At 41.5% G+C, this 16,098-nt stretch overlaps 2 protein-coding genes and 1 long non-coding RNA gene across 3 annotated transcripts; all 3 read right to left on the reverse strand.

Moving 5' to 3' along the window:
• Positions 1 to 109: 109 nt before the first annotated feature.
• lats1 (large tumor suppressor kinase 1) lies at positions 110 to 9,708 on the reverse strand. The gene is made up of 8 exons (XM_061051651.1): positions 9,513 to 9,708; positions 8,562 to 8,997; positions 6,880 to 6,988; positions 5,023 to 6,449; positions 3,768 to 4,350; positions 3,297 to 3,479; positions 2,980 to 3,086; positions 110 to 2,867 (listed from the first exon to the last, which is right to left on the reverse strand). The coding sequence occupies exons 2-8, from the start codon at positions 8,892 to 8,894 to the stop codon at positions 2,355 to 2,357; spliced, it is 3,255 nt and encodes a 1,084-aa protein (XP_060907634.1). The 5' UTR covers positions 8,895 to 8,997; positions 9,513 to 9,708; the 3' UTR covers positions 110 to 2,354.
• Positions 9,709 to 9,978: 270 nt separating this feature from the next.
• Positions 9,979 to 10,723, reverse strand: LOC132984738 (uncharacterized). Its single transcript, XR_009674999.1, has 2 exons — positions 10,071 to 10,723; positions 9,979 to 10,034 (listed from the first exon to the last, which is right to left on the reverse strand). It is a non-coding gene; the product is annotated as an uncharacterized LOC132984738 (long non-coding RNA).
• An 852-nt stretch (positions 10,724 to 11,575) lies between these two features.
• On the reverse strand, positions 11,576 to 16,038 carry nup43 (nucleoporin 43). Its single transcript, XM_061051652.1, has 8 exons — positions 15,821 to 16,038; positions 15,143 to 15,256; positions 14,861 to 14,938; positions 13,610 to 13,772; positions 13,376 to 13,511; positions 12,604 to 12,755; positions 12,334 to 12,450; positions 11,576 to 11,926 (listed from the first exon to the last, which is right to left on the reverse strand). Exons 1-8 carry the CDS (start codon positions 15,938 to 15,940, stop codon positions 11,697 to 11,699), a joined length of 1,110 nt encoding a protein of 369 aa, XP_060907635.1. The 5' UTR covers positions 15,941 to 16,038; the 3' UTR covers positions 11,576 to 11,696.
• Between the last annotated feature and the right edge of the window lie 60 nt (positions 16,039 to 16,098).

Below are 16,098 nucleotides of genomic sequence, written 5' to 3' on the forward strand. Positions count from 1 at the left end.
ACCAGTGCCAGGACTTGAACCGGCAACCCTCCAGTTCCCAACAGATACTGCCGCCTACTTAATGATACTAATAATAAAACAGGCATGTTGGTGAGGAAACAAGACGTGATTCGTGTCTTACATTCTTTATTTCTCACCCTCTTCCCAACAGTGTACACAAAAATAAAAATTCTCTCTCTTACAATGAAAACACAAAAACCAGTGCAGGATGCCAGTGGTCGCCGATATAAAGTCTGTAACTACATTCAGAGATCTTTTCCTACAAACACAAACTAAAGTACAGCTGTTCTAAAATCCTCATGATACGTGATAGAGAGCGGTTTCCTCTCCTGCGTCAGTCAAACCCCCAGCTTGTGTATGTTTTATTTTTTAAATCAGTACAGAGACATGAGATAACTCATGGATGAACAGGCAGCTGTTGTGTTCCTCAAAGTCAACAAATGAGTTGAAAGTGAAGGATGAAGTGGTTAGGCACCTTGAAGGAAGGCATTACTGATTTATTAAGTGATAGTTAAAAAAATGGTTTTCATGGTTTTGTAAAAAAATAAAAAGAAACAACTATTTAGTGCTTTGGTTTAGTTATAATAAAAATGATAAAATCTACAGAGTGGTGTAAATTAGTGTGTGTGTGTGTGTATTGCATGCTTGAGACACAACACATCAACATTAGGCAGCAACAGTGGACACCGACGAGGGCCTGCCCTAAGAAAATAAAAATAAAAATCAGCAGAGAGGGAGGAGAAAAATATTTACATCAACTGTTTACAACTTCATTTATAAATACATTTTAAGGTATAAATTAGAAAAATAAAACAACAAAAAGCCTACTGTAGTTCAATCAGCTACTGCTACTCTTATTATTATTAACCCTCTTGATATTTGGTGAAAGATGAACAAAACAAAAAGATCAAAAAAAAGGCACAGCATTGAATAATTAGAGCTTTTTTTTTTTTTTTATATCCCTGCACATTTTCTAAGAGTCACAACACTAAATATCCCCAATCGCAACAGACATTAAAATATAAATTAAGATTTTTAAACCGATAAATGTAATTCCCACACTCTATACAGTGTCTATACTACCAGCATCATCAGGTACCGTTCTCTTAAATAAATTAAGGCTTTAAGGGGGTTTACAACAAGTGGTAAAAGAGAGCATGAGCATTTTATTCCACTCTGAAACTCTGCAGCACATCTCCTAAAGTACCGGTAATACTCCAACATTTTGAGTGAACACACCTATTTGCTTTCCTGGACAGAATCAGGAGAGCAGATCAAAACCAATCTCATGGCTGTACAGTACACAAGAGGTCGCGTCGCTTAGCAGAGAGACTGGAAACAGCTAGTTTTGCTTTTTCTAAAGGAAGCAAACTTCACCACCAACACCTCTGAAGCGCATTGATTAACATGTTGTATCCTTGTTTGTTTAATACACATCTTCTTGAATCAAAAAAAATGTTAATACGTTTGAACTGTTATTGTCAGAGGTGGAAAAAAATATATATTTTCAGAGATTTTAAATCGATTCATAACTTATTTTTTTTGGGCTAATCAGTCACTCTCTGTTAAGTGCTAAGGCTTGCTCTTTAACTCAGTACAATTCCAAATGGAGCAGCAAGAAATTCAGCCAGTCTCTCAGATCTCTGGAGTAGATCCTGAAGTATGTACCAATTCAAAAATAGACTTTGAATCCAGAATAGTTTCGAATCGAAAATAGATTCTGAACGGAATCGTGTCCCCAAGAATCGAAATCAATTCGAATCATGAGAAAGATTCCCAGCCCTAGTTATTGTCACCTGATTTCATAGTATGAACGCTCTGCTCAGGTGATGACTGTCAGTGAGTTTGGATAATCAAATTTAATATGGTGAGATTTCTAACTGTGTATGAAGAGGATGCTCATGTTTTCCTTCTCTAACAGAGAGAAACAAGAACATTCAAAGCCTCTTACATGTATCCAAGAGGCCCTAAAGTCTGATGCAAGACCAGAGTCGGGCTAAATCTACTTAAAATGAAAAATCTGAGTTCATTACAAGAGTTATACTAGACTAGGCTCACAGGCTGTACGTTTATAGTCTCTGTGCAAATATGAGAGTGTCTGTTGTTTTCTCATTTTTGCCAATAATACTAAAATGTGTGTTTTCCCAAAATGCCAAATAACTCATGATTCAAAATGTCTGTTAATGTAACGATGTCCTGCAGAGCTTTTCAGACTGTTCCTAAAAACATACTGTCCTATGTTTGAGGATTTAATTGCTGTACAGTTGAAACCCCCTTCACACACACACACACACACACACTCGAACCCCCTCCAACAACCCGCTATGAACAAGCAGCTCAGTGGGCCTCCGACGCTACACGTAGACCAGGTCTCGGCTCTGATTCGCCGAGCTGCCGGCTGCTTCCTGCACCGCGCCCTCAGAGTCCGCCTCGTCCTCGTTAAAGTCCTCGTCCTCGATGGGTTTGGGACAGCTGTACGGGTGCCCGTTGTCGTCAAAGAAGCGGCGGAAGGTGAACTCGTAGAAGGCGTGTTCGGGGTGTTTTCCATTGCGGAACCAGCCGTTGAGGGTGTCGTTGAGGCTGTCCTCGTTGTCACTGTCGCTGCTCCACAGTTTGTCCGGGTCTACAGGGTCGAAATTGGAGGTGTCCGTGGAGTGAGCGATGGTGGGGATGTACGGCGCCACCTGCTGCCTCAAATCGCTGGAGAAGTCGATGCTCCTGAAGAAAGGATGCGCTTTGATTTCGTCGGCGCCGTTCTTGCCGAGGCGGTCTTCGGGGCCGCGGCACAACTTGACTATGAGATCTGACGCCTCGGGGGTGAGCTTGGCCGGCGGGGGAATGTGCAGCATGCTTTTCCAGTTAATCACCTAGTTCAACCGCAGAGAGAGAGAGAGAGAGAGAGAGAGAGAGAGAGAGAGGAAATTAAGACACAAAGAAGTCTAAGGATGCAAAACATTTCAGTGCAGGTGCTTCACATACCTTCAGCTGTGTCTCCAGGGGTGTGGTCGCTAAGAAGGGAGGCTGTCCGACAACCATTTCATACAAGATCACACCGACGCTCCACCAATCACAGAGCTGGGTGTATCCTGCAGGAGATTAACAACACCAACAATAACAACTCAGGAGGGTTTCAAAGTTTGCTTTGTGATCAGTAAAGTGTGTCAAGTGTAGATGAAACAACTTGCTGTTTTATGATGTTTATCATGAAATGAAAGTTTATTTCTCATGGCTTTGGAAGCTCTTTTATATACGGTATATGACGACAACATAAACCTTCTAGTTTTTGGTCACTGTACCTGTTCGCAGCAGCACTTCTGGTGCGATATAGTTAGGCGTTCCCACCAGTGAATGTGCTAAACAGCGCTGGTGCTGCCGGGCTTTCCTCCTCTCCAGCGGCTTTAGACGGTCTGTACAGCGGCAGTTTGTGGGATCTTCCCATTCCTTACTGAAGTCCATGCTGTCCTGCCTCACATGGTCACCTGAGGAAGAACACAAAGTACAATGTTCCTAGGTTGTAAGACATGTTTTACTGCAGAACTTCTTGATACCACTTGTTTTAAAGCGATACAAACTCTGCTTTTAAGGGTTTTTATATATGAAAACTGCAGTGAGAGAGAGAGAGGGAGAGCATCATGTCTTCTCAAATTCACAGGTAGTTTCAACTGGATTACACTGATAACACTGTCTTAATTGCACAGACGTGTTCATAACATTTCAGTACTGAAGGGGGGGAGGGGGGGGTCATGTAAGTTAGATGTGATACTCACCACTCTGGTAATACTTGGAGTCATGTGTCCAGCGGAATCCCGTGCACAGACCGAAGTCGGTCAGCTTTATGTGTCCGTCTCGGTCTATGAGGATGTTATCCGGCTTGATGTCTCTGTGGATGAAGCCCATCTTGTGGACGCTCTCCACGGCACAGGTGAGCTCTGCGATGTAGAACTGAGCCAGCTCCTCTTTGAAGATACCGAGCCGGATGAGAAGGCTCATCATGTCCCCTCCAGGTATGTACTCCATGACAAAGTACAGGTTGTCCTTGTTTTGGAAGGAGTAGTAGAGACGTACCACCCACTCGTTGTCTGCCTCAGCCAGGATGTCCCTCTCTGCCTTCACGTGGGCCACTTGATTCCTGAGCAGCACGTCTTTCTTTCGCAGTGTTTTCATGGCATACAGAGCTCCTGTGTCCTCCTTTCTGGCCAGGCAAACCTCACCGAAGGCTCCGATGCCCAGGGTCTTGATTCGTTTGAACATGGATTTGTCCATCTTGGCCCGCTTTAGCCGGATGTAGTTGGACTCTTTCTGGCAGAGCATCATACGCATCTGCTCCTGAGCTTCTGAAGACAAACCCACCTGAACAAAGGATTTATTGGCTATTTAGTTTTTAAAACTGTACATAAAAAGTGGCATGTAGCCCCTTGTTAGACATATACCAAGATCAAGGTCAGAGGATTAGCACAGGGAGGGGAGGGGTACAAGGCCCTCATGTGAGGAGGGTCCTTGATCAGGAAAATAAACCCAAATCATTTCCAGAGAGTGTGAGAACAAACATTTATAATTATCTGTAAATGTAAACAAACTGTGATTTTCTCACATGCTAATTATTATTTTGGTAAAAACAAAGATGCAAAATCGGTGAGATGAAGGTCATGGAGTGGCATGCGTTTTTCTTCACTAACTTCATGGCAACATGCTGAATGTATCGTATTTAAATACCAACACTAGGCTGCAAACACAAGCTCACAGGACACGTTCAGACTATTTTGTATAACAGCGCAGCAGAGATACCTTTACCTTTTCAGATCAGCTGTTAGTGACAGCAAGGAGGGAAGGAAGGAAGAGAAAGAAGAGCTAAGAAACAAGAGAACAGCATGAAAAAGACAAACTCTAAGACAGATGCTACGATACTGACGAGATAGCAGGAAGAAAAAGTTAAGAAAGTTTGAAAGGAATCCTTTAAAAAGTAAAAAAAAAAAAAAAAAAAAAAAGAGAAAACATAGTGAAAATGGTTGCTATTATCCTCACCCTTTGCATCTCACTTTCCAGCTGCTTTCTCCTGCGAATCCTCTGCTGATGGTTCTTTAGGATGTTCTCCACATGTTGCTCCATAAAGAACTTGAAGGCCTGTGGGGAGTAGAGTGCGATTCTTCCTGATTCCCCTCTCCGTTCTTCGTCTTTCTTGTTACGGCGGACAGGCACAGGGGATGTCGTAATTTGCTTATTCTCCTTCTCCGTCGCTGAGAGGCTTTCAGGGCTTTCTGACGTCTTGTCTCTGGAGCTTTCACCGCCTCCGCTCTCTTCCTCGGCTGGCTCCTCTCTGCCTGTGTTGAGCTTGTTGGCCCCTGGATCGTAGGCAGGGGGGCTTGGTGTGGCCTGCTGCTGGAGGAGATGCTTAGGGTACGGAGGAGGTGGGCCCTGATAGCTGGGGACCTCTGCTACAACAGGGATCTGAGGCACAGGGGCTGGAGGTTCTTGGTAGGCAGGTGCAGCTGGAGGCTGTTGAGCCTGCTGCAGCCATGGGGGGTGTGTGGGAGCGACAGCGGTGTGTAACTCAGGTTTCTGAACTCGCATGCTTTTAACTGGCTGTAGGATGGGCGCCTGAGTGATGGCGGTGACTGTGGTGGCTGAGGGTTGGGAGCTGGCTGGGTGGGTCTGTCTGCCACTCAATTGGTGGTTATTAAAGGAGTTTGAGCGTACTGGGATGTTGTGCTGCCATGACGGGGAGAGATCCTGGTTACTACTGTTGCCAGGGGAAGACTGGGAATGACTGGAGGCCATGGGAACCTGGGACCAGGACTGAGGTGGACCTATGTTGTACATGTCAAGGTTGTGACTGTTTCGGTTCGGAACCAACATGGACTGAGGGATGTTTCCCCCGTTGACATAAGAGGGGGAGGAAGAAGGTCCTCCTGCCTGCATCTGCTGGTCAGTGGGACTGTGCCGGCTGCTCTGGTTGACTGGGTAAGGTGGAGGAGGCTGTCTGCTGCCCCCCGATAAATACTCCTGCTGAGGGGCGCCGTTCTGAGACCAGCTGGAGGGAAATGTGAACTTATTCCCCCCAGAACTTTGCATTATGATGGGCTGGTGGCCGACAGGTACTGGGCTGATCCTATCAGGCCACGCCCCCTGCGGCACAGGAGATATGCGAGGCACGTGGTAATCCATGTTGCCAGAGTAACGCTTGGTTGATGGGTTGCTGTCCCAAGATGGTGGAGGAGGCATTGCTCCTCGGTTTGGTGGGGGTGTGACACTGCGCACCTGTGGCGGCAGAGGAGGATTAACCCTCTGGTTGTTAGCAGGATGACCCTGTGGAAATGCAGGAGGTGGTCCGGGGCTGTCTGAGCGGTACATCATCCCATCCACCATGTGAGCACCATGTCGAGGGGCCAAAGACTCCTTAGACCCTTTCCAGCTAGGCCTCCTCAGGACACCCTGCTGGATATGAGGAGCTCCTGTGGACACATTAAGTGATGAACATATAGTTATACTTCTAGCAAAGCACCCACTATAGTATAGTAAATAAATAAAAACAAAGATGTTAAATATGGGTTGTAACAAGAACACTGTGTTTAGCTTTTTATTTCTGTTAAACGTTTACTAGAAAGTTGTAAAAAAAAAAAAACAACACTTATGTGGAAACTGCCTCAGTGTCTTTCTTTAAATTTACTTATACTGTCATTATGAATTAGAACCAAGTACCTCGTTTCAAGTCAACATCTCACTTTACATGATGTAGTGACTCATTCTCTTTTATGAGCATGCATTGTAATTTCTTTCAGCAAATGTCCCAAATACAGCATACAATATCAAGGCTTAATGAACACGCCTAGACGGATATAAAAGAAAAAATGCAGCATCGAGTCCCAGAGGAGAGTCACGTACCTGGGCCTTTCAGACCTGTAGTGTTGGGCCCAGCCATCTGTTCCCTCGATTCCTGGTAGGTTACTTTACCCATGTAGTCTATAACTGCCCCCATACCGCGAGTGTTACTCTGTTAAAAAGGTTTAAAAATAATAATAAAATTGTTAACATTCAGGGTTTTTGTTATCAATTCTGATTCTTTAAACAAGTGTTGTATAGGATCAATTATTGATCCAAACGGTTTATAAATCCTTCAGTCTACAAAGTCAAATACATTTAAAATCCTTTCATTCATTAATTAATTAATCTGTACATTACTTTCTTGAAAACTCAACCAAATATAATAGTTTGAAACAAGTCAAACAAACACATTTAAAACCACAATTTTAACATCTGGCATGGAGGCACCAGCATCATTGTTTCCAGAAAACTGAGAGACTGCAGTCAGGACCGCACTGCACTTGTTGCTCTACTTCACCAAGATAATCTCACACTAATATGCACATGAGACTTCTTCTGACCTTAAAACCAAGTTACTTCGTTAAGATGATAAAACACACAGAAAATGTGAGGCGCTGGTGGCGCAGTGGTTAGTGTATGGAGGCTGTCGTCTTCAGCGGGCAGCCCGGGTTCACCTCCCACCTGAGGCTTCTTTCCCGCATGTCATTCCCCACTCTCTCTCTCCCTGATTTCCGACTCTATCCACTGTCCTATCTCTCCATTAAAAGGCACAAAAGCCCAAAAATAAATCTTAAAAAAAAAAAAAAAACACAAAGAAAATGTGAAAAGGCCACGTGGATGCTTAAAAAATAACACAAGTAATCATTAGAAAATCTGTTGAAGAATAGTTTCCTGTTGATCATTTTAACTGCCCTGCAGACTGTGTATTGTATACCAGAATTTCAGGCACTGAATCAAAACAAGTGGCTACTGCCAAATGGGAAACTACCTGAGTACTGTCATCCATACAACCTGGTCTTTCCGCTTTGCATACTTTTCATTTTTCAAATTATTCTCCCATACACAAAGTGCTCCTAGTGATTATTCTCTCTTACAGAGTTATGTTTAGAATGAAATTCTTCCACAATCCTTCACAACAACCTGTCTCAGTGAGATAAACACGAAAAACAATTGCTTACAAAACAGCGACAAAAACGGCTCCTCCTTACTTTAACTCTCTCATCCAGGTCTACACTCCCTCCCGCCCACTACGCTCTGCCAATGAAAGGCGTCTGATCCAACCTTCACAACAGGGTCCTAAGTCTCTGACTAGACTCTTCTCCTCTGTCGCCCCCCGGTGGTGGAATGAACTACCAAACTCCATTGGATCTGCAGAGTCCCTCTGCACCTTTAAGAAAAAGCTAAAGACCCAGCTCTTTCATGAATACCTACTAACTTAATGATGATGGTCTCCATATTATTGATGATGATGATGATGGTAATGACGATGGTTTTTGCTTGATAACGATGACTTATAAGATGGTTTCTATACTGATTAGAGCTCTCAAGAACTGCCCTCAATCTTGTGCTTTGCCTCTGGTCACTTCCTGTCAGCACCTGTGTGTCCAATCGGACTCAAAGCTGATCGTTTGCTCTTACTGACATTGTTCCCTTTTTTCTAGATCCTTGCTTGTGTTGTTCTTACTCTCTGATGTACGTCGCTTTGGATAAAAGCGTCTGCTAAGTGAATTGTAGAATCTCACCTCCTCAAATCCAGCAGAGGGTTCCATCATGTGTTTGACGGGGCCTGAAGTTGGCTCGTTTATAAAAGGCAAAAGGGATTTGCGGATCTCCTGTAAAGCCTTGTGGTGGGGGTTTTTGGGGTTGTTGCAGCGCCCCTGTTGCCTCGAGTCCTCGGGTGGCATCTTAACAGGTCCGCTTATTTCCACTTTCGGAGGGTCGGAAGGTTTGGACAAGTTGCGAAGGCTGTTCCTTATTTCCTGCAGCATTTGTTGACTGTTGCCGCTGTAGTTGCTGGTGGGAAACGTTTTGGGTCTCATCTGCCTGTATCCTTCGGGTTTCTCCCCTCTCTTCATGTAAGAGCATGTATGAAGACAGTGAAGGGGATGAAGAGGGTGGCACTCAGTCCAGGGCAGCAGCAGAGGATGACAGACACTGTCTTGACTTCACATCTGCATGCTGTTGACATAAATGCACAAAACACATGGTGAGAAATAAGACAACAAACAGAGTAAATGAGATGTTTGAGGACAAATCACCATATCAGATAATGTGATTATTCTGAGTCAGACTATTAATTATAGGGGTTGATATAAACTTATATGTTAAAGGAAGTTAGATTTAAGTTTTAACATTTTACTTTGAGGTTAAATTCGCTTAAAGTTTAGAAAAACACCATTACAGAAAGATATTCCTTCATAAAAACAAGCACATTTGAACGCGTCGTTAGCAGCTACAGCTAATACAGCGCTACTTTATTGTGTTAAATACGGTGTAGTTTATATCTCAAGTAGTTTGAGCAACAGCAACAGACAGCGACACATGAAGCAGCAAGCTGAGGGGTTTTTCATCCAGAACAAAATAAAACAGCGTAGCAGCTTCTCCGCGGCCCTGCGAGTTAAAAGGCATCCATTTGCTGCTAACGCTAATTCAACAACAGGTAGCTTAGCTTGTTAGCTCAGTTGATAACTTACCAGCCGGCGCGTTTCTCGACACTTTCCCGCTAATTTATACAAGAAACGATATTTTCTTGACCTCTGCCGGCGACAAGGACGCGGGTTTAACTAAAAAAAATGTCCTCGTTGTGCCGAAGTAGTTTGTTCCTCCTAGTCGCGTTGAATTCCTGGGATGTCTGAATGACAAGTACAACAGCAACAAGTCAGTCAAAGAAAACCGGAAACAGTATGGAAAACTCACTTCCGGTAACTACAACAATAAAACGAGCAGAAGAAACTTTATAAAGATAGTTTAAAAACAAGTGTTTAATAACAAATACGGATAAAAAAAAATTATACACTTTCAGAAAAATACATGTAAAATATATATATTTTAAAAGGTGCACTATGGAGAAATGTGAAAGTTGGAGAAATGTACATATTCTGTGGTATTAAGATTTACTTTATTGATTTCTTTATTTGATATCAATTTCTGTTTTTATCAATCAATCAATCAATCAATCACATTTATTTATAAAGCACATTTAAAAACAGCAACAGCTGACCAAACATGTACATGAAACAAGAGAGCAATACAGATTAAAAAACAAAAATAAAAATAACAAGGCAAAACTCACACATAAATATTAGCCTACACACATGCACACAGAATACGAACAATATAATTGGACAATAATATTATAAGACATTTGAAAGAAGTACATTTGAAAGAAGTATAAGCAACCTAACTAGGGCTCAAAGGCCAACGTGTAAAAGTGTGTTTTGAGGCGGGACTTAAAAGATTCCACAGAGGGGGGCAGACCTGACTGAGGGAGGAAGGCTGTTCCACACTCTGTTAACCATGCAACACACACATAGGCTGAAATATACACACATGAACAAACAGGATCCTATGGACATGCACTGATGGAGAGATGTCAGAGTGACGGAGCGGGCGCTCCTGTGGGGGTTTGGTGCCTTGCTCAAGGGCAGTGCTCAGGCACCTCTCCAGCTACCAGACCAACTTCCATATTTGGTCTGCACTGGGACTGGAACCGGCGACCCTCCGGTTCCCAACACAAGTCCCTACAGACTGAGCTACTGCCGCCCGTATATGTTCATAACTCTGCACACAAACTGTCCTCAGAGAAACATTTGGTCCCTGTAACACTTTGAAGATAAAATGCTACAAGAGAAGTTATGGTGGTGGGCCTGCAACAATGAAACCGGCGGGGGGGGGGGGTGTTCATTAAGGGGGACTTTACGCAAATTACCCGGATGAAGTTAGATATTTTTTGTACCTTTCTCCAACCTCCTTCACTTCACCTCTGGACTGTCTATTAACCTAAATATTAATACCTTAATACTTAGAGGGTTAAACCTTAAAACATACAGTCTATGCTATTGACCTGCAAATTATGAAAACTACTGGACTGAACTGGTGGTGTAAATGTTCCATTCTTTAAATTTGAACGTTTTTATTATGAAGTGAGAGCTGATTAGAGTTTGGCAGGTTAATTATGGTAAAAAAAAAAAAATCTCAAAAAACATTGGAGCAAGGGTTTTTTAAATTTATTTATTTAAAAAATGTTGAAATGAAGTGCATACAAAAGTACTACTGTGTTGAAATACTTTGTTTGAAAGACTTAAATCTTAAAGCTCCTGTGATGAACTTTCTGTTTGTGCCCCCTATGGACAAAGCGGTACCTTTTATCCTTCTGCTTAAGTAATATTTTTTTAAACAAATCTCATCCTGCTCTTTTAACAATCAAATTTGTAGCTCACTGTGAATCTTTGCTGTAGAAAATGTAATAAAACGTTGTGTCTATAGCGTTCAGTTAAACATTTTGTCTTGCACTTACTCTGCTGCAGGTATATCATTCTTTAAAAATAACTAAATGCCAAAAAGTAAACCTTTATCCTGATGGTCCTTTTTGCTTTAGTAGCTCATAAGGAGGCAAAATTATTAATTTCAATCTATTTAATAACAAGTACTCCTCACAGGAGCTTTAAGTCATGATAATCCATCACCGCAACAGAACGAGACGGGTGTGTATGCCACATACGACGACAGACAAATACACAAGGTGAGCCAAAACTTCAAAAGCTAAATTTTATTTTTGGCTTCCTGTCTGATCAAAGATGACAATGAATCCTCTGATGTGTCGGAAAATGACACTAAACATCAATGTGCACTTCTTGTCCGCTGCACAAACAGGTCTTTTAAACGGGGACCTGTCTGTTGACAAAAATAGCCTCTCCATCAGTCCCACAGACAAGACATTGTCCAAGTACATCCAAACTGTTGACAGACAGCGTCTGGCTGGGCAGCATGTGAGTCGTCTCCAAGCGACCTTTACTGGAGTCTCCGCTGAGCCAGGCGCTGATCAAGGACTGGTTTCCTCCTGCCGGGGCCATCGCACTGCGGGATATCATGCTGTTGTTCCTGCCACCTGGAAATCAATGATTAAACCATTTCTATTAACACTTTTAGAGGAGTATAGTTATTGCTATAAAATATTCATGTTGCTGTGTTTGCATGTTGTTATTGGTATCATGTTAACTAACTCGAGCTGTTTTCACATAAGCACTTGTACATTTCTATAGATTTTCAGGCAGGCTGCCCCTGACTTTTTATTAAATTTGGAATCAGCGTTGATGGTAAAAATCTGCAAAGGGATACCTAACTTACATGACATCCATTTTTAAATCCAAATTGCTGTTTTTTTTTTTTTTTTTTTTTAGCAATTCTTCAATTCTACAGCAGCTTTTAGCAGCAATGTGTCAACAGTTTCCCCTTTGGAAAATAGTTCTAGCCTCCTCCCTGTGGCTAAATAGAATAATCGCAGACAGAACTTGCCTTGTAAGAATGAGGGCATGTCTGACTGTGACGATGCCTCCCAATGCAGCAGAGAACCGTCCTCTGAGCATGTGAACAGGTGATCTGGGTTGGTCGGGTGGAAGTGGACTTCCCACACTGCAGAAAATTAAAGAAAAGCACAGGAAAGAGTTTAAAATAATTTAAAATCTTATCTTAAAAATTTTATCTCATAATCTTCTGTAAGAACAAAATGTATTTCTTAAATTTAAAGCCGGTAAATTCAATAATCTGCCTGTGATATGATCTTACTTTCAGCAGAGTGGGCCTCCATGAGTGAGAAGGGTGTGTTGCCCTGTCTCACATCCCAGACACACAGCATGCCGTCCTGCCCTCCTGTGGCCACAATGTGCTGCTGGTTCGGGTGTCTGTCCACACAGTGAAGAGGGACTCTATCCCCTGACCTGAATAGGAAACAAATTATTGCATCAATTATAAAAAAAACAAAAAAAAAAACTGCACGATGCATGATTCCCTGTACAAAGACTACAACAATATAGAATGGTCAATATTTATAATACAGTCATCCTTTAGTGTCTGCTAGCTCGCCGTCGACCCTAAAACTGTTCTTAAATGTCAGATGTCATGTTCCATCTAAAAGTAGGAAAGATTAAATAAACCTTGAGGTATAAAAGGTCTCACTTCAGTGAACCTTGTAGCCCTATTATATTATATTTCACTAATATAAGTGGGATAACACATTTGAATGACTCACTGCTCATTTCAGGTTTTTATTGTGTGTGTGTGTTTTCCTTTGTTAGGTTCTTTATATAACTTTCTTTGTTATTTTCATTATTTAACCAAAGCTATTTTTTATTCCAGTCAGCTGTGGACAGTTGTATCCTGGGGGTGTAACAGATTGGAAAGATGAGTAGTAGACCCCGCAGGAACGGGGAAAATGGAGGAGGGTTTTGTATTTTATAAATAAAATATAGATGGATGGATGAATAGATGATTTATAACTTATTATTGTGAAAAAAAGAAAAATATCAGAACATAAAAAATAAACCTGATGAGATCTTACAGCGAGAGAATCTGGGACGGCGAGTTGCTCTGTTGTCTCAAGTCCCACAGCTTCAGCTGGCCGATAGAGTTCACTGTCAGAATCTCCGTCGTCCTCAGGTAAGTCACCGCGTGAATCGTGCTGCTGTCCGCATTCTCTGCAAATAATCAAAAAACAAATAACTAAACAAACAACGTACGAGTCACATTACACCGTCCCCACCTGACCTGAAGATGCTTTTGTTTGCAAACTCACCTATGACCCGGATAACTCCCTCGTGGTCACTTCTGAAGACGATGATTCTGCCGTCTTCACCGACTGAAACAATCTCGGGAGCGCTGCACACGATGCCAGTACATGGAGCGTTATCACAGGGATAATGATGAGCTCTTTCCCAGCGCTGAGAAACTGACATTGTCTGCAGCCAAGAGGGGAAAAAAAGCATGGAATATTTAATGAATCATTTATTTTTAATTTTTTAAAATTTTTATTTAACCTTTATGTAACCAGGTTGGTCCCACTGAGATTAAAAACCTCTATTTCAAGGGAGACCTGGCCAAGACAGGCAGCAGCAAAAACACAAAGTTACAGACAAAGACACAAAGAGAGACAAAGTACAATTTACAAAACACAACATTTTGGATTAAAGTAGAAAAACCATCTATGAGTCAAATCTGAGACTCAGTTGTTCAAGCAGCCGAGCTAAAACATCGACATCCTGTAGAATCTGCTTCCATGTCTTTCATTTTAGATTTAAAAACATTTAAGGACACCATGCTCCTTGAGCTTTAAGTCATTCTGCAACAGATTCCAGGCTGAAGGTGCAGAACACCCAAAAGCCCTTTTCCCCAATTTCTGTCCGAGCGTTTGGTGACAGAGAGCATGAAGAGCTCCTGAGAATGCAAAGAATACTGTGCGGTACTTCTCTGCATGATAAAAACACACAGATATAGAGGAAGCAGACCAAGAATTGCCATAAATATAAGTGCACACAAACGTACATGTACTTTTGACAAGTGAAGCAGAGAGTAAAAAAATATGGTATAACATGAAAAACTTGTCCCAAAGCAGGCTGTGAATGGCTCTTATCTTTCCCTAAATGACAGTTTCATTATTGGTTTTCCCAAACACTTTCTTACATCTTTTTAAATCTTTGGTTCCTCTTGGTCTCAGCTCGTGTTGTTGGGTTCTTGTGTTGCCTGGGTTCTTATCATGGTTCTTGTGATGGTCGGGTTATATATGTCTGTTGGGTATCGTGCACTTTGGGTTCTTTTCTGTTGAATTGTATTGAATTATTTTTAGTATTTTTCATTTGTTATGTTCTTGCTGTTGTTCATGTTCTTCTGTGTTTGGTTTAGTTTGTTCTTGTTTGTCAAAGCACTTTGTAAACCTGTGTTTTTAAAAGGTGCTATATAAATAAAGTTATTATCATTATTATTATACATCAGTCCAATCTGGTGAATCCTTTATTTAAATTTAAAAAAACATCACAGTGAAGGTGTGTACCTGACTGTTTTGGTGGTGGCGGAAGATGGTGACTGCTCCAGTTGATGAAGCTGTGACAATTCTGTCTTGGTCCAAAAACTACAATAACACAAACAAAAAACAAAGTACAAGGTCAGAGGTGAAATTAGACCAATATCTGGAGATAATCTGAGTTCAGATCAGGTACTGAATAACAGATAGGTGTATTCCTTAAAGAAATGTCAGAATGGCTAATGTCAGATTGAAAGCTGAGGACACACTATAATAAAACATGCTGGTGCATAATCTCGGTTAGAGTCTTACTTGCAGGTCCAGAACATCTCCATCGTGCTTGTGTTCACATAACAGCTGTGGGTCTCCTTCAAATCCATCGTCCATGCCAGAACTCCCAATGGACCAAAGAGAAATCTTATTGTCCTGTAAGAGACAGACACTGGGGTTATTTGAGTCCAGTTAAACTTAATGTGTGTGTGTGTGTGTGTGTGGTCTTCATTCATTGTTTTTGAATTAAGTGTTCTGTTTTGTTTTAATTAATGTTTTGTAAAAGAGGGGCAGATATTATAAGATTAATCTTCTTTCTGCTCATTTTCATTCAAAATTTGAGATTTTATGTTTGTTTGTTTTTCTTAACTTTATTGTTTTTTTTTAATGAAATAAAATTAACAAATAAAACAAATTAATTTTTTTTTATACATTTCCATCAGTCTCTTTAATTTAAAAGGAGCTCTGACACAGGTTTTTATGCCTTAATGGTATAAAAGACTTCAGTTTATTGTAAAATTCAATCAGGAAATGTGACATTTGTTCATGCACTGACTGAATCTCGATATAAACACCTTGTGATTTACAAAAAGTCGATTCATGGGTGTAAATCTGCCAATAAGCAAAATCCTAAAACATGCAGAATAGTTTCTTTGAAGTTGTTCATCGGATGCATCATAAATATTATCATTATTATCATTCACACACAACTTTGCCAACCTCGTTATCCCACGAGCCAGTCGCAAACACATCCGCCTGCTGCAAAGAGGAATAAGAAACTGGACGCCATCTGGTCTTACTGATCTTCTGCGACACGTATTTAGCATTTACATTTTCCATTGCAACACAGAGAGAGTTAAACCGAGTCTAAATCACTAAAACAATTATGGATATTAGCTTAGCATTCATGAGAGAAACCCCAAAGTGTACGCGCCTACTGCTTTGTACGTAACTACGGTGGCCCAGAAGTCACACTACCAAATCAGCCGACTTTTCCC

Source organism: Labrus mixtus, chromosome 12 (assembly GCF_963584025.1).
Source record: "Labrus mixtus chromosome 12, fLabMix1.1, whole genome shotgun sequence".
Classification (NCBI taxonomy): Eukaryota; Metazoa; Chordata; class Actinopteri; order Labriformes; family Labridae; genus Labrus; species Labrus mixtus.

What these genes read in the sequence shown, in the direction of transcription:
- lats1 (XM_061051651.1), bottom strand. Translation starts at nt 8,894, where the DNA reads ATGAAGAGAGGGGAGAAACCCGAAGGATACAGGCAGATGAGACCCAAA. An exon ending in CCTCTGCTGGATTTGAGGAG is followed by an intron (nt 6,989 to 8,561) that starts GTGAGATTCTAC and finishes CCTTTTTAACAG; the next exon opens with AGTAACACTCGCGGTATGGG. An exon ending in AGAAGTGCTGCTGCGAACAG is followed by an intron (nt 3,087 to 3,296) that starts GTACAGTGACCA and finishes AATCTCCTGCAG; the next exon opens with GATACACCCAGCTCTGTGAT.
- nup43 (XM_061051652.1), bottom strand. Translation starts at nt 15,940, where the DNA reads ATGGAAAATGTAAATGCTAAATACGTGTCGCAGAAGATCAGTAAGACC. An exon ending in GGGAGTTATCCGGGTCATAG is followed by an intron (nt 13,512 to 13,609) that starts GTGAGTTTGCAA and finishes GATTATTTGCAG; the next exon opens with AGAATGCGGACAGCAGCACG. An exon ending in CATGCCCTCATTCTTACAAG is followed by an intron (nt 11,927 to 12,333) that starts GCAAGTTCTGTC and finishes ATTGATTTCCAG; the next exon opens with GTGGCAGGAACAACAGCATG.